The 24,744-nt window shown below is 37.3% G+C and overlaps 1 protein-coding gene across 1 annotated transcript; it reads right to left on the bottom strand.

Moving 5' to 3' along the window:
* Positions 1–468: 468 nt before the first annotated feature.
* On the bottom strand, positions 469–15,719 carry LOC140243877 (transmembrane protein 98-like). Its single transcript, XM_072323549.1, has 7 exons — positions 15,636–15,719; positions 10,899–11,165; positions 9,320–9,454; positions 8,722–8,871; positions 5,420–5,479; positions 2,666–2,786; positions 469–706 (listed from the first exon to the last, which is right to left on the bottom strand). Exons 2-7 carry the CDS (start codon positions 11,030–11,032, stop codon positions 578–580), a joined length of 729 nt encoding a protein of 242 aa, XP_072179650.1. The 5' UTR covers positions 11,033–11,165; positions 15,636–15,719; the 3' UTR covers positions 469–577.
* Positions 15,720–24,744: the final 9,025 nt, after the last annotated feature.

The following is a 24,744-nucleotide window of genomic DNA, read 5'->3' as shown; positions in this document are numbered from 1 at the left end:
TCTGAGATTGTCGGTCCAGCAAACCTTTTTTGCTAATACACATATTTCACATTTTCGTCATTACACAAATGAAATTGTGTTATTACAGCGTTTCTTTACACATTTCTGATGCATACAGCTTGGATGTGTACATTTTGGAGCAATAATCGACAGTTCTGCAGGCATACAAGGACGATGTTTCGGCTTTACGTGTTGGCTAATTGTTACATCACTAACCTACAACCAAACCTTGGAACTCTGCAGATCAGCAAAATCCTGAACCACACATCAAGAATATGGACCAGAGGAGTCAAACAATACGTAGGGTGACCAGAATATTTGGTGTCTACAAAGTGTGTATGTTTATGCATTGGAAGACTCAAGGAATAGACGATGCAGTTCCACAATAGTGGAAAGCACACACCTCAAAACATGAATCTATGAAAATACAGAATGAAAATTGCTCCACCATCACCTGTTCCTATATGCACTGGTGTCGTGTTGATCCCTATGAGCATGTCTCTCCCCTTATCTCCCTTCCCAACACTCCTCTCAGATGGAGACTGGACGAGGGGGAAGGATGCCTTTGATTGCCCAGTCAGACGTTGGAAGAAGAGAGGGGGGCGACATGGGGGGCGGGGCCGACCGCTCCGAGGATGACTGCTTGCAGTTGGTTCTCTGAGGACGACGTGGTCATTTCCCATGTGATGGACGCATCTCTTAACACCTGCAAATAACCAAATGACCAAGTGGATATTTAAGTGTGTGTGTGTGTGTGTTCTTGTGTATGTGTATGTACATGATGTAGATGGCATGGAAGAACTGTCTTATCACAGATATAAATGTACTTCCATTTTTTTTTTTTTTTTGTGGGTACAACATAATTGGCTGTATGTCAAATGAAATGTATGCCTCACATGCTATCTTTGTTGAAATAATTACTTAAATGGTACAGCAATACCAAAGTAAATTGATATTTCTCTCACTATTTGAATGAAAGTGAATAAATATTGTTTAAAAGAAAGGTATAAGTCTGTATGTAGTTACATAAATACAATGAACATTTAGATACATGATTTCAATGACAGCCTAGTAAAGAATGACAAAGACTGAATTACCAGATAAAGAGATACAGTAGTTGTACAGAAAGAGAGAGAGACAGACAGTGAGACAGAAACACAGTCAGACATTCAATGAGTGCAAGGAAAGAGATAAACTGACATATGTGACCCTGCATCACAAAATTAACAAAAAGTCGCCAGACACGGATTTTTAGTCAAGGGCAGATTCTGAAAAAGCAGACTCTTAAGCTTTAAAATGATGTATAACTCGATTCAAATGGACTCTTCTACCCTATCTAAATAATTGAAAGAAAGCACACACTCCGGGAAGGTGTGAACTGAGAAAAGAGGCTCTGAAGTTACAGGGTCTATTCAAGCATGTCAAGCACTTAATCTTTACCAAGCCGTGCTAGCTGTGCAATGTGACAAAAAACAGGATGTAAATCATCGGACCAATAACAATGAAGGGATTATCAGATTAAGCTGATATTGGGCATGCTTCATTAACATGCTTTGTCCATGATTACTGCCAACTTTCAAAGCAGTAGCCTTATCATTTCTTAAGTTATTAGAGTTGAAAGTTAAGAGTGTGCAAAGGGTTTTTAAGAAATGAAAAGGGGAATCTTTGAGACACACTTTTCACAGTACTCTACAAAAAAGTGCACAAGAAAAACTGTTAAAAACACAATTCTCTGTCTGTTTTATGATCCCAAACTTTAGCACAATAAAGAAGATTTGCTCTTTCAGAAAATATGAAAAACTCAAAACTGTCTAGGTTGACCCATTCCAAGCATTTTTAGTCCTCACACAAAATCAACGTGTGAGACTTTTTGTGACCGTGCCCCACAAAACAAACAAAAAGTCGCACCCCTTGATTTTACGTGAGGACTCAAAACAGGTGAAATGGGTCAACTATGTCAATCTTGAGTTTTTCATATTTTCTGAAAGAGCTATAATCTTTCTTCTACATTATTCTTTAGTTTGGGATCATAACACGAATGGGAAAGTGTGTTTTCAGCAGTTTTTCTACAACCCCTTTTTGGGGGCGAGTATAGAATGGTCAGGTATGTAGGAGAGGCCCCTTTTCATTTCTTGAAATCCTTTGTACACTCTTCACTTTCAAGTCTAATAAGTTTTGAAAGGATAATGCTACTGCTTTGTAAGTTGGCATTAATCATGGACAGAATGTGCTGATCGTACATGCTTAATTTCAGTTTGATCTGATAATCCCTCCATTGTTGTTGCTCTGGTGGTTGACATCCTGTGTTTTGTCCCTTTCATGACACAGCTAGTGCGGCTTGGTGAAAGATTAAGTGCTTGAATAGACCCTGTACTTCAGAGCCTCTTTTCTCAGTTCACACTTTTCCTGAGTGTGTGCTTTCTTTCCAGTCTTTAGGTAGGTTAGGGGAGTCCATTTAAATTGAGTTATACATCATTTTAAAGCTTAGAGTCTGCTCTTTCAGAATCTTCCCTTAACTAAAAATCCATGTCTGGCGACTTTTTGTTGGTTTTGTGGTGCAGGGTCACTTTTGTTCGTTTTGTGGTGCACGGTCACATCAATGTGTGCGGACAGAATGACAGACAGAAATTGATGGGGGGGGGGGGAGGGAAGGGGAAGAGCTGACCTGCAGGTGAGATTCCATGCGCTGGATGGCCCCGTCTATCCACTCCACATAGCTGGACATCTGGCATGCCTGCTTGGTTACCAAGACCAGATGTTGGAGGGACAGGAGGAGGGCGGCAGACCTGAACCAATCACACGCATTTATTGAAAACCAACTTTAGTGACATCATCCTGTCGCTGCTCCTCCCCCTAACACTACATGCAGATTGACAACTACTACTGATACAGGCAGCAGTTTTCTTTCATTACATCAAAATTCCATTATGGTCAAACAATCAAAAAGTATATTTGAAGGATTAATTTTGGGACCCCAATGTTTACTCTGTTTTTTTGAATGAAATTTTGTTACTTTACAACTGTGTTTGTTATAGCAGGAGCACATCGAATTACCATTCCTTCTATAAATATCAATGACAACTTGCAATGAAACAACTGTGAAAAAATATGGTTTATGATATCAAAAAGGATATAAAAAAAAATGACAATACGTAAGGATAGATAATGAGGGGAATGAAGATAATCATCACCATCATCAGTGGCGGATCCAGGCGGGAGCACACTGGGCGAGCGCCCCCCCCCCTTTAATTTTGTAAAGGCACCCCCCTTTACAAATTCCTGTATCCGCCCCTGATCATCACCATCAACTGCATCACTTTGATCACAATGCCTCGCCAAAATTTCCTGTATCTGTCTTGAAACAGCTCAAAGTACATGGTTTCTGGCAAGAATATCTACAGCTGTACACTTTTTCTTTTCATTTATTCTAAATAAAGATGTGATTTTCATTGTTCAGACATGTCCGTTTCATTGTGGGTATTTAAAAAATGCACATTCAAAACAGGTTTTGTATATAAAATATAAAATGAAAAGAATATTCCATGGCTATATAAAGTCCAGGGTCCTGTTTTATGAAGAGTTATAATTGATTACATAGTTGATTTCAATCATAAGTCTATGGCAGCCTGTGTGTTGAGGAAATTTAAAATCAATTATATCTTTTGACAAAATGGGGCCTAGGTACCCTAAATGTCACAGTACAGCAATCTAATCTGTGTGAGAATGCAAATTCTACATGGATGGATGGGTGTACAGTACATGCTCTGAACAAATATTTCTGGCTTGTCGTAAAATATGGGGGCAAACTGTGTGGGGGAACTGTGTGGAGGATGAGGCTACGTCGTAAAATGAATCTGCACAACATGTGCATACAAACAGGCTGTCAGAGACTTTGGAATCAAACAAATCATACACTGTATATATATCCACTAAAACTGATGAGTAAGCATGATCAAAAGATACAGTAACATACTGTAGAAGGGTATAATGTATGCCTAGTCTACGAAAAGCGACATAAACTCTGACATATGACTGAAAACAGGAGCAAAATGAGAGAAATAACATTTACTTCCAATCAAATTATGGTTGTTCATTAAAATCATAAAATAATGTTTTTACTGCAAACTGATTGACAAATTACTCTTAAAAACAAATAAACAACAATCATTCGGGGTGTTAGTCAGTAGCCATGATAACAAAACCATCTATAGGCATACATACTGGATTCGGGCTGGATTTTTCTTAGCTACTAATAAACCACTGAACAATCAGCACTTACGCTGTATTTATATCGACAAAAGGCAATTTGTCAATCAGTTGCAATAAAAACAACTCGACTCAAGAATTCATTAATTGAAAATTATGTTTCTTGAGAAAATATGTGAATGACAGTCACTTCATACAAGCACAGTGTCCATATCACACACGAAAGTCCACGAAAATGCATTTCTGCAAAAGCTATAATGTTGTCCTACAGGATAGTGTAGGACAAGACCGCGATGTCTTGGGCATCTTGACTAATGACGGAAATGCTTCCTAAGGAAGCCTTGTTCATAACCCTACATGCTGGGGCATTTAGCTTAAAGGTCCAGTTTACCTTTGGGAGCAGTGATTTGAAAAATGTTCAAAATATCGCCTTTCATGTATGTGTAGGTCTGTTGTACCACATAACACCCTCCCATATAAAGTTTTTGCAGTAAAACCTAAAATATAAGGAGATGTCAGTATTTTTCTCAATAAACCATAACTGTAGACGGTTTAGTCTGGAAACATTTTTATTAAAACTACTGTTCACATTTTGTATATTTACCAAGACTTAACATCGACTTTACTGATTCAAATTTTCACATTGGTTGTTTCTATCCCTAACTCACATTTAACTATTTTAAAGCACTAATGCTGGGTTTTTGTTTCATTTGCAAATGGTAAATTTTTCATCAGCATTCAGCAATCCATCCAAACTTGACCTAGTTGTAAAGTTAGCAAGCCCACTCAAGTGTAGCAATGTGCCCCAGTCCAACAGGAACACCATGGTGACACAATAGGGATTAAGGGGATTAGCTAATCCCCATTCATTGACAATTACAAATGTAGTTTCCAGACATTTATGACAATTGGTTTTGATGGCACTCCAGCGTGCATGACAACTGGCATTCAAAGCATGGTAAGGGCTGAAAAGGTAAATACCATTTGCATCATATCGCTGTCACATTTGACTAGCAAGCTATTTTTAGGTGCCAGTGCAATATCTTATCACATGATTATAGTAACGGTCATGAAAACTCGTGGTGCTTGCCCCACTTTGCATCTGTCTGCTGCCCTGATTGGCAACCATTTGTCTGTCTGTCAAAGATGTACATCTAATTTCTATCTTTCAGGAAACTTTTATAATAAGGTACTTCAGGAATAGTACTCTTACCTTGCTTCAAGAAGGCGTGGGTCTATTGGAGGATACATACATTTTACCACATCATCCACCCTGCAAGGCAAAGAGATAAACCACAAAAATAATAAGCACACACAGACAACTATTGTTTACTCTGTGGGCAGAGAAACTTGAAAAATTAATTGAAGTATCACTGTTCATAATACAATATTAAAATAGTATTCTTAAAATGCATATTTTAATATATCCAATTTCAAGCATTATCTGGTACTTTGTATCTTGTGTTGAAAGAAAAAATAAAAACAAAATTGGAATTGGAATGTGAATGTGAATTTGAAAAAAGATATTCTGAATCATTATGCATTTCCTGGGTTTCATGGGTTTGAGCTGGATAGTAAAACAAATCAGATACACTTACCAATGTATCAGAAGAGAGAAGTTGTTTTACTTTTGTACTCAATATTTCTCTCCCTCCACCCTGTACCCTCCCCCCCCCCCATAGAAAGAAAAATAATCTGTATGTTCACTGCTCTGCAATACAATACAATACAATACAATACAATACAATACAATACAATACAATACAATACAATACAATACCATACCATACAATACAATATACTGTAAAATACGCACAAAAGTTCTTGTCTACACTATGCATTAAATGCCAGTGGCAATTAGTAAAAACTTATGAGGCAAAAATGCAGTGGCGTATCTAGGGAAAACGGCGCCCGGGGCAAGCACGAAAATTGCGCCCCTAATTTCTGAAAAAGTGTTCAACCCCAACCCCATCCCGGTAGGGACTTTAAACAAAGTCCACATGATGCTTTTTCAAGCACTTTTAGGGATCTTTTGAGGGTGATTTAAATGTAATGAATTTCGATAGATTTTGGCGAGCGAGCGCAGCGAGCAAGCCGAAAATCCTTGTATTTGAGCTTACAAAACATGGATTTCTTGTCGTTTTTTGCTTACCAAATCTTACAATTCTAATCAAGATATAGTGACGGCCTTATAGATAACGATTTATACCAAAAAACTGAGGACTTTAAAACCTACTCTAAATCAGTGCGCGCGAGTGAGCTGAAATTTGTATAATTATGTCCTCGTCATCATCACGTATATGCAGCGAGCGAGCCGAAAATTTTTGTATTTCAGCTTACAAAACATGGAATTCTTGTCATTTTTTGCTTATTAAATCTCACAATTATAGTGACGACCTTATAAATAACGATTTATACCAACAAACTGAGGACTTGAAAAAATACTCTAAATTAGTACGAGCGAGTGAGCCGAAATTTGTATATTTCCGCGTCATCATTACGTTTTTTTCTGATCTTTTTTGATTTTGTTTTTGCGCCCCCCTCCCTAGTATGTTCGAAACCGTTGGCGTCCTCTTTTGATCCAATCGGCGATCGCTTCAGAACGAATGAAATTGCAGTCGCTGCTCCGTGTAACATTTTTCCTGCTAAATATAAAATGACATGAGTGAACACAATAGACATTTTCATTTTGTCCGCGTCATCGTCACGTTTTGTTCTTATCTTCTTCTCTTTTTTAATACAAATTTTGGCGAGCGAGCGCAGCGAGCAAGCCGAAAATTTTTGTATTTCAGCTTACAAATCATGAAACTCTTGTTATTTTTTGCTTATTAAATATTACAATTCTTATCAAGATATAGTGACGGCCTTATAGATAACGATTTATACCAAAAAACTGAGGACTTTAAAACCTACTCTAAATCAGTGCGCGCGAGTGAGCTGAAATTTGTATAATTATGTCCTCGTCATCATCACGTATTGTTCTTATCTTTTTTTGATATAAATTTTGGCGAGCGAGCGCAGCGAGCGAGCCGAAAATTTTTGTATTTCAGCTTACAAAACATGGAATTCTTGTCATTTTTTGCTTATTAAATCTCACAATTATAGTGACGACCTTATAGATAACGATTTATACCAACAAACTGAGGACTTGAAAAAATACTCTAAATTAGTACGAGCGAGTGAGCCGAAATTTGTATATTTCCGCGTCATCATTACGTTTTTTTCTGATCTTTTTTGATTTTGTTTTTGCGCCCCCCTCCCTAGTATGTTCGAAACCGTTGGCGTCCTCTTTTGATCCAATCGGCGATCGCTTCAGAACGAATGAAATTGCAGTCGCTGCTCCGTGTAACATTTTTTCTGCTAAATATAAAATGACATGAGTGAACACAATAGACATTTTCATTTTGTCCGCGTCATCGTCACGTTTTGTTCTTATCTTCTTCTCTTTTTTAATACAAATTTTGGCGAGCGAGCGTAGCGAGCGAGCCGAAAATTTTTGTATTTCAGCTTACAAATCATGAAACTCTTGTTATTTTTTGCTTATTAAATATTACAATTCTAATCAAGATATAGTGACGGCCTTATAGATAACGATTTATACCAACAAACTGAGGACTTGAAAAAATACTCGAGCGAGTGAGCCGAAATTTGTATATTTCCGCGTCATCATTACGTTTTGTTATTATCTTGTTTGATTCGGATTATTTTGCGCACCCCCCCCCCCGTATGTTCGAACCCGTTGGCGCCTTCTTTTGATTCAATTGGCGATCGCTTCAGAACGAAAGAAATGGCAGCCGCTGCTCCGTGAAACATTTTGCCTGCTAAATATAAAATGACATGTGTGAACACAATAGACACTGTCATTTTGTCATCATCATGTTTTGTTCTTACCTTCTTTTTTATATAAATTTTGGCGAGCGAGCGCAGCGAGCGAGCCGAAAATGTTTGTATTTCAGCTCACAGAACATGGAATTTTTGAGTGAACACAATAAACATTGTCATTTTGTCCGCGTCATCATCATGTTTTGTTTTTATCTTGTTTGATTTGGTTTTCTGCCACCCACCACCACCACCATTCTCCCTCCCCCCTTCCGGGCGTTTTTTGTTTTGTTTTTTTCCTTCTTCTTCTTTTTTTTTTTTTTTTCTTTTCTTTTTTTCTTTTTTTTTGCGCCCCCAAGGAGTGGCGCCCGGGGCACGTGCCCCCCTTGCCCCCCCCCCCCCAGATACGCCACTGCAAAAATGGCCATTGGCTTCAAGTCGTGTAACATTTTATGCCCAGATATATGGCTTTTAATACAGAAGGTACATTTAACTTTAAACATATCAGTATTATAGCTCCCTTACAAGTGAACATGTATCACAGCACTTCAAATAATAACATCAACCTCACATTATTTCAGGGGGTAGGGAAAAACACAAATGCAAAGTACAATAAACATACATACACTAAATTGATCAATCAATTACTGACAAGGTAAGTCTTCAAGGATAAACATTTTCTTTTGCTTGTCTCACCGGGGATTTATCCTCTTGGCAACCACCACAATGTCGGACACGCTCTCGGAGGACTTGAGGTGATGGGGGTTCCCCATCGTCATGGCAACCAGCTTCTCGGTGAGCTCGTGGCAGGTTCTCAGGATGGCGATACAGTGAGGCATGAGACCCCTGGAGTTGGGTGGAGAGACAGGGTGAGTATTGAGAATGAAGGAACACAGAATGACTGAGAAATATCTCTTGAACCAGGAGAAGAATGTGTGACCCTTTTTTCTACAATGCTCTGATGGAGTCGTAGACATTTTGGTCGAGTTTCAGAAGAAAAAGGGTAAAAAGATTTGGCGGCAGAAATACAAAATGTGGTATTTGTTTCAAATCAAAAGTTTAAGATCTTTTTTTTTTACATTCTGTATTACATGCGGGAATACTGCAAATTCTGCTTCTCTGTTCAGTACAGTACTCCATGATCGCAAATTTAACCACTTGTGAAATCATCGGGAAGTTCCGATTCGTGAAATTTAGACTCGCTGAATATATGCTGTATACATTAATAGCAATGACACAACCACTGTAAATAACAGTATATCAGTCCTAGTGAAGGTAAGATTCTGTGACTTACGAGGCATCATCCACCCATGCCTCATCCTCCAAGATCTTATCAAGGTTGTTGTTGCTGCACACGTCCCGTAGCTCCACCTCGTAGTCCTCATGCGGCATCTCAGCATCATCGACCAGGGCTAAGTTCAAGCGACCACTGCAAAGCCAAAGTTTACAGTCACTGTGAATAATAGGTAATTTCTTAGCCACTTATATACAATATGTAGGCCTATGTATTTGATACAACTGTATGTTACAGTCACCAATTCTTGGAATAGCTCTTGCACTGCAGGTAAATGGGGTTGAAAACTGTATGAATTCGAGAGCAGTTTATGATGAGTCTTCCACTGCTTTGGAAAATGTATTCTAAGATGCACAGTTTGATTTGTTGAGAATTTGCATGAGACTGAAATTAATTTCTTGATGAAACGATTCATTGACAATACCAAAAAACTTCTTGAACAAATTAGTACAGTTGTATTTTGCGTGCACTTGTTTGAAAGTTGGAGACATTCAAATTTGGTGTGAAATGAAGTGATCGGTAAGAATGACTGTTTACAGGGATGTCTGTAATTCTTATTTTTTGCATTAACATCCAGGCTACACTGTAAATGGATTAGATTGCATCCCCCTATCTCTCTGTACCAGCATTGAGTATTGATGGAATGATGCAATCTTGGAGTGAATGATTTTACAGTCAGGTCTTTACATGTAATCATGGAAAATACAACATTGTATATGAATTATACGGATTCTACTTCTTCACAAACGTTTGCCTAGCAACCACAAAGCTTGCTGGAGCTTGGCCCTCCAAAGCAACACAACAGCAGATAAATACTTTTGTGTATTGGGATGGAGCCCTTTATACATTTGTACAGTAGAGGTATGCTCAATGAATTACTTGCGACACACAGTTGAGTCTATTTTTGGACAGCACTTTATTCGAGAGGTGTTTGGTGGCGATCCTCTCTCTTCGAGTTTCAGATTCCAAGTCTCTTTCTTGATGGTACAATTCTCTTCATACATTGAATGAGACACATTGGTTTCACATACTGTGAATGGGTGAATGGGGGTGGAGTCTTCATGTTAAAGAGGGGTTTTAAGTGGGCAAAACTTTGGTCATTACAGTAACAAAGGCAGAACTACACATAGTTTTAGAAAGGAGGAACTACTATCGGATCTGGATTAAAAAACAATTCTAAGTAATCAATGGGGGAAGGGCAGGATGTTTGAGTTTGACTTTACCTGGATATGGGGCTAGATGTACAATGTATACTCAAGGGATGATGAAGGTCGATGACTCACTGGATGAGGTGGAGAGTATTGGTAGGGGTCATTGACTGGCCGGAGGTGAAGAGATATATCGGGTCACAGTGGAATGGGAGGAGGTAGTGATAACTTAATGTATCATTACACAACAATACCGACTGAATTCCTGCCTTAGAAACCTAATTAGAGGGGGCAGATGAGTAAAAACTAATGGCTCATTATTGTAGGCTGTAAGAAAAGAAATATCCATTTTCATATGAACACCATACAGAAGCGGACATTTCTTGTTTGTTGGCTGGTTGGTTCAATCCCAGCGGGTTAACACCACTCACCTCTGGTTCATAGACTCCTTGAGGTTGATATCCAAAAGTCGACATCTGTGACGGCACGCAACCACTAGTCCGACGAACGAAGCCACGAAAAGGATACCCAGGATTGCTATGGCAACGATTACTACGGTGTCCATGGCTCCTCTGCTGTTTGGTTATCTCACACCTTAGAGTAAATGAGATCCTTTGGCTGAGCTTTAGACTGTCAGACAGGCATGACTTGGACATTCCCTCATTTTCACGAGTCAAGAGCCATTAACCTGAGAAAGACTGGAAACAAAACAAAACAAAAAAAGTAAGTGAACTTTATATATAGTGTTTAGTTTGTACACAAATATAATTGAAATCAAGGTTTCTTGTTGACGATTTACCAACCAAAACCTCTCTCCCCAAATAAAAAGTGATACTAGTAGTTGCAGGGCATATATGTACAGTTATGTATACTACAGTACAATGTATGATTCCACAAGACTTCAATTACAAGGACACATGTCACATTGATTTTTCTGATTTTATTTTAAAAAAAGAAAAAAGGACAAACTAGACCTATGTACTGTACAACTCAGAAAAAACCTTGTGAAATGATGACATTGGGTGTCTGGTACCCCGTCTATAATAAGCAAAAAGGGGGTTCTGAAGCCTCCTAGAGCAGCTTCAAGCAGCCTTTCAGCTCAGTATATAAACAGACAAAAGAAGATCAGATCAGATCAGGTCCGGTTCTGAAACCACCTACAAGGGGTGGTTTCAGAGCCTGCTATAGCAGCCTTTGCTACAGTAAACGCTTGAGGGTTCGAGAAGCTGCTTTTTAGCCGAGCCGGAAGTTATCGTTGAAAGTCATCGCCCGCTTACAACAACCCTGGAGCCATCTTGACCAATCCCTGCTGTAGAAAGCCTTTCAACTTATACACTTTCCCGCAAAAGCCTGCGCCACGTATCAGAGAGGAGCTGGTTGGGCCTGCTAGGGCCTGCTTTTGGTGAGCAGTATATAAACAAACTGGTCAGAGGCTGCTTTTCCAGAGTGGGCTTTCAAACCTCCTTGAGGAGGCTCTGAAACCTGCTAGCAGTACTAAACGCGGTATGTGTTTAACAACTCACTTCTGGTGCAGAATTTAGGATTCTGAACAACTTTCAGAGAGATTTTGGCAGATGATAAACACAAAGCTGTTTCGATTACGGGGTGAGAAATTCCTTATTGAGACAGCGAAAAGAGTGTGATTGTAAACGCGTTTGAGTCAGAAATGCATTTCTGTGGTCAAATACCCAGAGTAATGAATGAACACTGAAAATTGGTTGTTTTTCAACTGAATGGCCCGATATTAACTAGAAAAGTTAACTAAAACCCTTAAGTTTTATCAAACACTTCAGCATTTTATACCCTTTCTAGACTTAGTGATGAATGTGTTGAAAATGAAATAAACGAAATGAACTTTTGAAATAAAACGTACAATGTACAACATGTAGGCTATGTACAGTCGTATGTTACAATGTACATCAACAAAATGTAATAATTGTCGGTCCATGTCACGTACTGTAAGTTCACCACAGTCTACAAGTGGTATAAAACACAGTGTTCACATGAATTTAAGGGCAAATTCTTACATTGTTAATTTTTACAAAGTGTACATTCTATATCTATCTATTACAATCATTTAAAAGAACATTGTAATTTGTCACTGGTAAAACTTGGAAGAAAGATGCCATCCAGTAAAGGCAAGTCTTAGAAATTCTAGGGCTCTTTATGTACATTTGTATGTGTCACCAGTCTTTGAGATTTACAACTAGTTCAGGCTTTTATCTGTGTGCTTTTTTTTTTCATGTTTGTGCTTCTGGCACATTCATGACCAATGCCACAGTGTATAGACTACAAGTGTACATGATGCTAAAATTGAATGCCATATTGTTTCCTACAAGTCAGTGCATTCATTGTAATGTTGTGCTGGTATAATGATTTAATGTTTTAACATTAAATCATTATACCAGCACAACATTACAATGAATGCACTGACTTGTAGGAAATAATTGAATTGGAAAGGTATTTTTCATAAATATTGGTGATAAGCACAATCAGGGTACATAATATCTGTATGCAATCATGACCTTCTCACTTTAAAAAATTGTAACTTCTAAAATAATGCACCAACTGACTTCAAAATTCACATGCAGCATGCTGAGATATCAATAATCACATGTGGTAATACAATAGCTAATTTCTTCTCATTTACTATTAATTATTGAAGATTAATTACCAAAAAGTGCCCCAAAACCCATGTAATGCATCAAAAAAAGCGTTTTACAACTTGAAATGTAAAATCAAGATTTGAGGGCCTAATTTTAAGTCTACCCCTATGTGTTTGGTATCAAATTAATGGCTTTTTTCCTGGCATTGCTTCCATGCAATAAAAAACAGTGGTCCTTCCTGCTGGAGAAAGTTATGAGGTCTGAAGTCCCGTCATGGTAGGAGTGTAATGCTGGCTTATTTTTGTGACACTGTAACCTTTTAACCCATGCTGTACATCTACATGTATACATGGAGAAACAGCTTATCTTTCTGCTTTTCCTTGAAGTACTGGAGATACACTACAATATGGTGTGCTGTTTGCCAATAAATGTTCAGCCAGTTTTGAGTTGTGAGCCATTTTCAAATGCTGAGGAAAATAAGTGCAGCCATTTTTTAAAATTATTTTCAGTGAGGTATATCCTAATTTGACTACTTAAAAGAATATTTTGCCTTTATTGAATATGCTTGCTTTTTTAGCCATGAATTGTATATGTTGTAATCTATTGTGTGAAAATTTTAGCAAATTTGAGAAATAAGAACTTATTTTTTTATATTTTTACAAATTGCTGAGGAAAAATAAGACTGATCCACGCCCATGTTCTACTGCATTAAGGTCATATGATAAGTGTTCAGTGTTCGTATTTCACTGCTTTTTCAATTTTTAAAGATATCATAAGTAAAGACATAGTATTTTGGCTTATTATGTCATTGTTTGAGTGTCACACCTTAATTATCAACTCAAGTCATCATAAATCTCATATTCATTCTTCTATCTGTGTTTACAATTATGAGAATGGATCCAAACATTATGTGCACATTCAAGGTCAAACTGTACAGATAATTTTTTGATGAAAAATATCATATCTTCCAAAGTACCAGCCCTAATTTCATAAAACTTTGTAATAATGGCCAGTATTATGTCTGTTACCTATTCCTGAAAGTTTCACCTCTTCACTCTTTGGCAAAAGTGAAATATTGTAAAATACATAAAAGTGGTTTTATATGAATTCAAAGTATGTCTACGAAATTGATCATCCATTTTGAGTACCGGTAGTGAAAATATGACATTAATTCATATTTTGTAATAGGTCATGGCTTTGTGCTAGTAATGAATGAAAGGGGTATTTATCAGGAATATCTAAAAGCAATTTCAGATGAAAAAAACATTTTCCTTTTTTTTAAATGAATTTTTCCAATGTAAGTCATTTCAATGTAATTTGACACCCTTAATTAAAATGCTAATTTATGCGCAGTTTAACACAAATTTTGACTCTTTCTTTACATGAAATGAAAATTTGAACACTCAGCTACAACAAACAGCAAAAAACACATTTTCACCAAGTTTTCTCATTTTTACCCTGTTACACAATTGCATACCCTGATTGTGCTATTGACCTATTGCATAAATCTGCTGTCAAACTACTTATATTGTATACTGTAGATCCTCTGCTCTGTAAAGAGACACTCTATACCATATTTGTGGGTAAACTCAGCCTACATTGTACAGGTAAACACAGCCCCTTGTCTTGGGGTCGTATAGGGGCTGAGCTGAGTTTACCCGTGAGGCAAGTTTACCCACAAACATGGTAGGCCTACTAATGTACTATCTACATTTTGTAAAACCAACAGCTATAGGCTGAGTTTGTTAAAAATGGAAGCCTATGCTAGTGATTGCTATGCTGAATCTAGCAGGCTCAGATTATTTTCACCCTAAACTAAAAGTTTGAAACTGACTTTTAGAAGAGTGTGCGCTGTGCTTTACATCACAGAACGGTAAGCCCATTATGCCTACATTGTATATTGTCTAGATCTAACTTGGAATTATGGAATTATATTTACATAATCATTATAATCTTGACTCTAGGCCACCAACGCAACGTTACGGCTGCTGAAAGTGAAAATGAACAACAACAAACAAAACAAAACAAAACAAAACACCTATCTACAGCTGTAGGCCAATGTTCAAATCTACAGTAAAAATGCACGAGGGGTCAAGGCCATGGTTAAGCTGTCAAGAATAGACTTCTACACTGGCTATGTATCTACCACCAGTTTACAGTTACCGCACCAGCGACGGACCGCGACCCCAACCCGTGACTGGTTACAGCACCGAGGTTACGTTACCAGCCTTTTTCCTTGCTGAATATGTTAGGTGACCAATCTATCGACTTCAGAGAAAAAAGGGGTAGCAAAATATCAGCATGCATAATAACACGGCATTGTCAAAACAAGTGATCAAGTGTGGTTGAGAAACGGAAGGCCAAACAAACGCCACAACAAACACCGTTTTAAATGCTCGGGACTACAAATTGTGGAAAACTATACTTTCCCTTGCAAACACAGCTGCGGACTACCATTACCATTGATTACCAAAGCAAGACGAATCACGTACATGTACTTTACTTTCTTTTTCGTGCACATTTTTCGTGCACATTTCTTAAGTGAAAAGCCAAGTTACTTACACAGCCGAAAAAAGCGCAATATTCCTGTAACGGCACAAGATAGAAAGGTCAGCAAGATCACCATCCACTTCACCAACACTTTTTACAAGTCAACTGAACTGCACGTACATGTACAGTGCTAGTGACCCTATCAAGGCATACAACACATTCTATTGAGATTTCACACAAAGAATGGGCCCTAGTATTCTACACCCACACACACAACACAACACACACATAATTACATGTATTGTAGCCTCCACCTCCTCATAAACGACTCGGAAAAGCTTCTTTGAGCAAAAAGTGACGGCAAAAACAAAATGCAAGTTCTGTGCACATTTATATTTAAGCCTATTGGTTGAAGTCAGACACAAGATACGTCATGACGAAATACTGTACATAGAAATATGTTTTTTTTTTTAAAAATTAAGTTAGTTTGTTGTTGTTGTTGTTGTTGTCTTTTTTTAGGGGGGGGGGTGGGGGTGGGGAGGGGGTTAATTAGCAGATTTATGATTTCCCAATATGCATGCTAAGCTTTTAATAGATACAATTGCTCTACTTTCTTACAAAATGTAAAAATAAATCAACAAATGAATGAATAAAAGGTGAATGAATGAATCAATGATTTTAAAATAGGTGAATAAAATGAATAAATTAACAGACAAATAAATAAATAAATAAACAATTAAAGAAATAAATAGATAGATAAAGTAAGTTGTAAAACTGAACAGATTATATTGCCAAAGTCAATTTTACTCACATTCTTCCTGTTATGATATCCGAGTTACTAGTATACGGGTAATGTGAATAAAAATAGCTGGTTTTTATATAGCGTATGTCACACTTGTTACGTATCACAATGCGCTTTACAGCCTATTTTGATGACGCACCACATGATTGAATGGCTTGATGTCCCAGTGTATCACTGTGAGGACCAAGAAACAAGAGTTTCAATAAAGTGGTGATCTGGATTGCATGAAAGGAATTGTAGGGCCTATAGGAACTAGAACGTTTCTATTAAACTTCAACTCGAGATTATGAGAGTAAAAACCTTTCAGAATCTCGTTTAAATCTGTTCTGAATAATATTCACTTTGCTGATTCCACAGCCTGGAACCACAGAGAGTTTTGCAAATTTGATAAAGAGCATACCGCATGAAAGAGATATATCATTCAGAGGGGTTAAGGTTCAGGTGTGAGTTTCTCCAGTTTATCTCCCTCTACATATAAAATTTAAAATTTAAACATTCCACATGTCTATTCCTTTCGTTGAAACGATTCCATCTAACCTTGGATAAGCCAGTTCGGAGTTAGCTCATGGACACATTGTATTGGTACGAATGACCATTTTTTCTTCTCAGTCGGTTAGGGGCACTTCACTCGTTTTCAGAGCGACATAACGCAAAAGCTTTACGTGTCAATCTCAGAGACTCCAACCCAAAGCACCTTCTGATCTGGAGATTCTCCCGCCTGAAACCCCTAGCAAACGGGAGACTCCAAGTTGATGTGTACGAAGTGCGAAGTTCCTAGATTTCTAGATGCTCTCTGGTGCTATCTAAGGCTTTTTTTTTTTCAACATACCATAGCAATAAGTAAGAAATCCTTTCCAACGGGAGACACAGAGCCAGGTCGGGAGAAACTAAATCTCAATCGGGAGAACGGGAGATTTTGCAAAAATGGGTTTTCGGCGGGAGATCTCCCGTCGAAAACGGGAGAGTTGCGTCTCTGCAATCTATGGATTCATCAATCCTTTTCTAACAAAGAATAAACCTGCGTACAGATGAGCAGAATGATCCATCATTTAACACTTGCGAAAGTACTTTGCACTTTTTGCATTGAATGCATTGACAATCTCTTTCTATTGATATTGCCTAATACCACTTTTGCTTTCAGGTGGATATGCTGGCAAGCAGCATTATTTTATAAGGATTACATGAATAATCATTACATCACATATGCTTATCCCATGCAGTGAATTTAGAAACCAACATGCGTGTTGGTCTGAATGACCTTGTTTCTGCTCATGCTCAAAGTGGAACTCCGAAGTGACTTATTGTTATGGTTCATTTCACTGTGGTGCTCTATACGTTTAATGATTATTACGGATGGAAACTGATTGTAAAACAAACTCCTAATCAAGCTTTGGAAGATTTATCTATTTCATTTCACTGAGTCCGCCTTGCATTCATTTGTGTGAACTTGTCTGTATAGCAAAATCATTCAATTAAGTTTAATTATCTTTTCATAAAGGTGCAAGGTGGCGCTTCTACCGCAACAAACTAGATCCGATTTTGATATGTTAACAAAGATTGGCAACGATAGACCACATGAATAAAACACAATCGTGGAATCACATAGAACGGCGAAATTGACCTGTAGCTATACGCCTGCTGGCAATGTTTAAGCTTGTAAGTTTGTTTTCATTAACCATGAGCAGATGAGGTTGACAATGATCACTTCTGACTTCATTTATTTTCAACAACACCAACATTAAATTTCCTATAAACATGATGAAATATTTGTGAACATGAAATTTGTGATCTGGCGACAGCTTCAAATTTCAAACTTGAAAGATGTCATAACTTTTTTTTTTTCGACTTAGCCCGTGGACGGACTGATTTTGCTACCACACGCATTTCCCATCGACACCTGCCCGAGTATACGTGTGTACTCGGGACTCGTCCTCACCAGGCAACATTAGTTTCTGTTTTCATAGAACAAGTGGGAAAACAGTAATGAGAAATCATTGAGGTGGGAATTCTTCCCACCTCCCTGATGGAGAAATGAAGTGGACACTTCCTATTCCATGAATTCCCACATTATGTTTGTTTAATGGATTTCACGAAGTTTCACAGGGTCCACATAATGTGCTGCACAAGGCAAAACTCGAATAGAACAGATCTGAATATAGACTTGAATACCTTTTAATTCTTCTTCAGGGTTTCTAAGAACATAATAATTCTCCCTGTAACTGGCTTGAGGCTCTTCGAAACATATCGGCGTATTCAAAAATAATATTGTATACCTCTTTTCAGTAATAGTAGTGTGACAGTAGTGTAACAAAATCATTTTGGGCCACTTCCTCCGTTTACTCAAAAGGTGTAACATCACGCTTAGACTTGCACGCTCAGATTCTACTTCGGCGTTCATACCAGGAAGTACTTCGAGGTACCGTTAGTTCATCTGTTTTTTTTTTTTTTTTATAATCGAATCTCTCACCGTTGTCAGTTGTGTTTGTCATGTTATAGTCAATGACTTGGAGAAGTCAAGTGAAAGTGACATTAGCCGCGAGGACATTGATTTAGGGAGGTAAAACGTCACAGTAATGCCTAGCCTATTGTTGATAAGAACGAATCATAATGATCACCAGCCATAAAGGAGGCAGTTGTTCTCAGTAATTGTGAAGAGGTATAGTTGTGATTGGATGTACTGGAACATTGTGATGGTGCTCCTTTGATATCTATCAAACATTTTTATCCTTTTGCATACAGTGAGGAGATGAAAACACTTGCAAACTGTCTTGATTCATTCCTTAACAAAGTGCCTTACCAATGGATGCTCAGACTATAATGATCTCCTTCAAAACTGGAGTGACTATGCCGTCTTCTCGTAATTGCATTTCAAATTTTCTCCTCGGTCGACGGCTTTGCGTTATTCCCATATTGATACTAATTATATTGTCTGTGAGAAGCCAAGGAGTTTCCATACCCAGAGACTACGGTGTTGGAACAAATATGACTCTGTTGTGTCTTTTTCCAAATCACTTGGACCAGCTGGTTTATTGGAAAAGACATCGTGACAACGAACCAATTGAATTAGTAGTTTTCAATCCACGACTTGGCCAAGCTCAACATATAATAAATGATACCCGGATTTCATATGCATATCGGAAGCATTATTCAGAAGACATGAGTTCTTTTGAGCTTCATATCATCAATATAGCCACAGCTGACTACGGAAAGTATACTTGCAATAGGCTTCAGTATAATGGCTCAACGCCCGAATACCCGGTTTTAAAACAGTATGATGTCCAAATAATTGTTTGTGATTGCTTGTTACCAGCTGATAAAAACTACAGACAAATGGATACGAACATCATGTGTGTACTTGACGGCTGGCAAAGACCCACCGGAGAAAGAAAAGTGGTCGTTCGCGTTGGCGGCAGAAACAGGATTGGATATGCAGGCGACGATAGTAGGCTTCTGTTTCTGATAGACATGTCTGAGACATATGGAGGAGTTGAAGTAGAATTCCAAACATCGAATGATAGTCAATTTGTTCGGTGTAATACTGATCGAAACCATGCACCAGAGTTCGTTAGTGGATCTACAGCTGCGGTTGCAACGACAGTTCCTGCGATGGCCACAGAGGATTCCATCACGCAACGAGGAGGAACAAATACTCCGGACCAATTCTCTGGCATTACAGCAGTATCAACCACCTCTGTGGCAGGGAGCGCGGCAACAGGAAGCACCCTCAGAGACGAAACAGAAACGACCAAAGCAGTGACGACAACTTATACTCAAATAAGAAATTCCACACAGCAGATCTTGTCCACTGAGAGTTCAGAAGGTGTAAGTTTACAATTTGTGCTCATCATCTCAATCTCAGTAGGTGGTGGTCTTGGTGTAGTGCTGTTAATTACCATAGCGATTTGCGCTCGTCCACGCCTGCGAAAGCCGTTTTATCTTCGACAGCGTCATCGCTGGAGACGTCGTTTGAGTTTTCTGAGAAATGCACGGGATAGCTCGTGTTCTTCCAAGCCGCAAGCATGCACCAGCAGTGTTCCGGCTCATCAGTCACGTGAGATGTCAGTCAACGACGACATTGGCCCTGATGGCGACGAGGAACGTTCGCTTAGTAACGATTCATTCGATAATCCCTTCAATGAGTTTGGGATCAGAGAAGAGACCCATACCGCTTCCAGAGACCTTGTTTTCTCATCTATTACGGATAAACTTGGACAGGCTAAAAGTTTTGGTGCCTTATCGTGTGAATCTTCTGGATTGACCCTGATGCAAAAGACGCCGTTGGAGGAAGACCGTCAAAGGCACAGTCAGGAATGGGGGACAGGTGAGAAGGAGGCAGAGGATGAAATGCCTTTTTACTTTAATTTGAACAAAGATGACAGTTCGGAGGAAGAGAAGAAAGAGGACAATTTGGAGGAAGTAACCTATTACACTATACCACCCGTTTCTATAGACACAGCAATCTATTCTACCATTGTTTGAACCTTTGTATGAAATTTAAAGTGAAAAACTCAACTTGGTCAACATCCACAAACCTAGCACTTGTTTTCGAAAACCGACTATTAAAATTTGTCACGACACGATGTCACATACATTAGTAGAAAAAGAGAAACGTATAGAAATCCATTACCTGCACAACACAATGGTACTTTTTTCTTTAAAAGATCATATCTCGATTACATCATCAATCGTTAACAAGCTTGAACAGTCAGTCATCGAGTATGCGGTTTTGGTTTTGATTTTGCTACAACACGCAATTCCCATAGACACCTGCCCGAGTATACTCGGGACTCGTCCTCAACGGGTTAAAAAACAGATTATCGATACTTTGAAGTTTACAAAATAACAATCATTGAAAGTTCAAAATCGAGGGAAAACATTGAAACATTGAAAACGGTCAACGCTTTCATGGAAATTAAGGCATGTAATGTCTTGTTCCATTTTCCCGTCTACTCTTAAAGTGTATCTTTGGTCAAAAAAAAAATATTTTTTTTTTTTGATATGTGAAAGAGATGTATTTCAGTAATCTGTTGCACCAACAATCAGAAAAAAATGTTACATACAAATGAAGAAAAAGTATATTTTGATATAGAAAATAAGAACTAAATCAGTGAGTCTACAGACCCATTGGCTTTAGTGGTATGTTTATAACTTTAATTTTTCTTTGCTAATATTGAACATTTTTTTTTTCTGATTCTTGGTGTAATAGGTTACTGAAATGTAGCTCTTACACATTTCAATTTTTTTTTTTGCCAAAGATACACTTTAACGCTTGATTCGAGCTAATCATTTGTCACGAATGTTTTTTAATGTATATCCTTTTTTGCCTTTTCTTTGGTTTAAATCCTTTCGGCAAGCAAAATTGATGTCTCTTTTTTTTATGTTTTTGCATACTTTATGTATGAATGAATTTTCGTCTGGTTTGCGAGTATGTGCATGTTCTTTACATTATTACATTTGTATATGTACATAAAGATATGTATGTACTAGGTGTTACGGAAAAAAAAAATCCCACTTTTGATCCTCGATAGTTTCAAAAACTATACATCAAATAACACTGACATTGATATGAGCAATAGCTTAATAGTCTACAATTTGTTGGAGGTAATTTAAAAATGATAGCATACACCAGTTTCATTAAATTCAAGATTTATTTGTTAGGTTTCAAATTTTGCTCTATTTTCGACCTTCTGTACAAAACTTTCCTTTTGCACAGGTGCCCATTGGTGTGTATGGGAGTGTGTGATCAACACCTACACAATGGTCCTGAACAATAGCCAGGGTTTGAATGAGAGCTGTTACATATTCATGAGAAATTCCGCTATCACAGTTAGTCTTTATTCATCCTGAAATGTAGTGTATGAAAGCACATTAAAACATGCGCTTATTTTTTTTTTTTCATGTGCATGCATTTTACCCTTTACTATAAATTCAGACTAGCAGTGCCCAGGGCAATCCATCATGAATTATTAATAAAGAATTTATGTACCTTGGAGCAAGAGTCCAGAAGCCTAGTCAGCAGAGCTCTGAAAAGGTGCCATTCGTTGTATTCATGTTTATTGTTCAGGGTCATTGTAAGCACATACTCACCTACACATCATTGGTCCTTGTGTAAAGTTCAATTTTGTACAGACGGTTCAACTTTGACCAAAATCTGAAACTTAACTATAAAATTAATCATGGATTTAACGAAACTTATGCATGCTCTCGTATTCAAATTACCTCCAACTAAATTGAACACTATTCAGCTATTACTCATATCAATGACAGTGTTATCTGATGAACAGTTTTGGAACTATTAAGGATCAAAAGTGGGAAATGTTTTTGTTTGTTACACCTGGTATATCAATGTGTAATCGTAAACATATACCCGCTATACATAATACTACTAAAACGAGGTCAAAATCCAAATCCAAATCTGCTAAAAAAAAATATGTGTTGTATTACTTTTCTAAATTGTAGTAATACATACATTTTTCAGGGGAAAATAATCTGATAAATCTACAATCTCTCATTTGCTAGTATGAAGCACATCCAAATTACATCTTTTTTTAGTCGCAGTAAATTTCCCCTTATTGAATAAACAGTAGTCCTGGAGGTACAGGCACACCCTCCTAAAAGCGTCAAGGTGAACATAACTAATTGAAAAAAAAAAAAGACTGTCGAAACCTTGATGTAATCAAATATATTTTTCCTTCACACACAAAAAATGTCCCTTATGATTTTTCAATTTCAGACATTTTCTCCATTCTCCATATCTTTACATATTATGCGAATGTAAATATATACAGATTGTTTCAATAACGACACTGGCATTTTTTTTTAACAGACATCATCCTGTTCAAGCAGACTCTTCGAATGTATATTTGTATAATATGTCATTAAGAAAGAAGAATATATCATAACTGCTAGTAATTAGTTATGGAATCGGTTGTTGGCGATTCATTCTCCAAGTATTGCAGGCGAGTACTTAACTCCTTTTTGTTCTCGTAACTTTTATGTTTATATATATAAACATATCTTTTCTGTTCTATATGTTTGTCTTAATTTATTTCTTCTCTTTCTTGATCTGTCTTGTTCACTTGCTCTGTTAAGGATCCTATACTGTTTTTTTTTTCATTTTTTGATTTGATTTGTTTTATTTCTGCATTCAATCAAATACAATTTAAATACAAATTTAAAAAAGAACAAAGACAAAGAATATCAAGTGCAGTGAAATAAATCGATAACAGTACACAAATAGATGCACATAGGTGATTGCATTGAGCAGTGTACATACACAAAAACATAAAACAAAATATACACAGTATTTTTCAGTAAATAACAGAGATCATTGAATGCAGGAGACCACCATCGTAAGCGATTAAGCTTGAAATGGATGGAGACCTCATAAAAGGACTATCCAACGACACAACTCTCTTGGAGGAAGGTGATCAGGTGGGTGCCGTGCAGTTGCAGGTGTGAGTGCAAGATGTAGTTGAAGGAGGAAAATAGAGATTGAAAAAAAAATCATTAACTATAAATATTTGTTATCTTGATGAGTGGGGAGAATATGATTGTATCAAATAGCGTTTTAGTGAAGCTTTCAAAGAACAAATACTTGAGCAAAACTTTATATTGTCCGGGAGATTATGCCAACTGTCCGGACCCGAATGTCTTACAGATTTATGTGTCACTAATAATTTGGGATTCAAAAGATGGAAATTTCTACATACGAGTAGGGTACGAATGGACAGAAGTATTAAACCTAAACATGTTATCAAACGATTGTGGAAGTTGATTATGAATATGTTTAAACATAATTACTGCTACTTGAATAATCTTCAAATCAAAAACCTTCAATGTTTTAAGTTCATGAAATAAAAAAATCAGTATGAGCCAGGAAATGCGATCCAGTACAAATTTTCTTTTGTAATTTGAAAATAGAATTGATTTTGGTAGAGCCGCAAGTTCCCCATACAGCATTACAATAACTTATATATGGGAGAATTAAGGAATTATATAATAAAGATAAAGTTGAACGACGAAGGAAGAACTTCAACTTGGAAATAATCCCTATATTTTTAGAAATACACGTTGTAACATGATGCAAATGATCATTCCAAGTCAAACTTTCATCTATGTAATCCCCAAAATTTTGAATTTGTTTTCTTTTCTAATGGGATACCATCAATGTTAATAATGTATCAGCGTATCTGCATTATGAGAATGAAGTTTACAATAAATGAAATGGGTCTTTTTTGTATTCAAAGGAAGTTTATTAGACTTAGAATAATTTGATACTTTACTAATTTCAATATTTAAAGTATCATTTAAAATCTTAAGATCTTTATGAGAATAAAATATGTTGGTATCATCAGCAAATAAAACGAAAGAGAGAAG

Source organism: Diadema setosum, chromosome 20 (genome assembly GCF_964275005.1).
Source record: "Diadema setosum chromosome 20, eeDiaSeto1, whole genome shotgun sequence".
Classification (NCBI taxonomy): Eukaryota; Metazoa; Echinodermata; class Echinoidea; order Diadematoida; family Diadematidae; genus Diadema; species Diadema setosum.
Note: the sequence above shows the minus strand (reverse complement) of the source record. Positions and strands in the feature narration are given on the sequence as shown.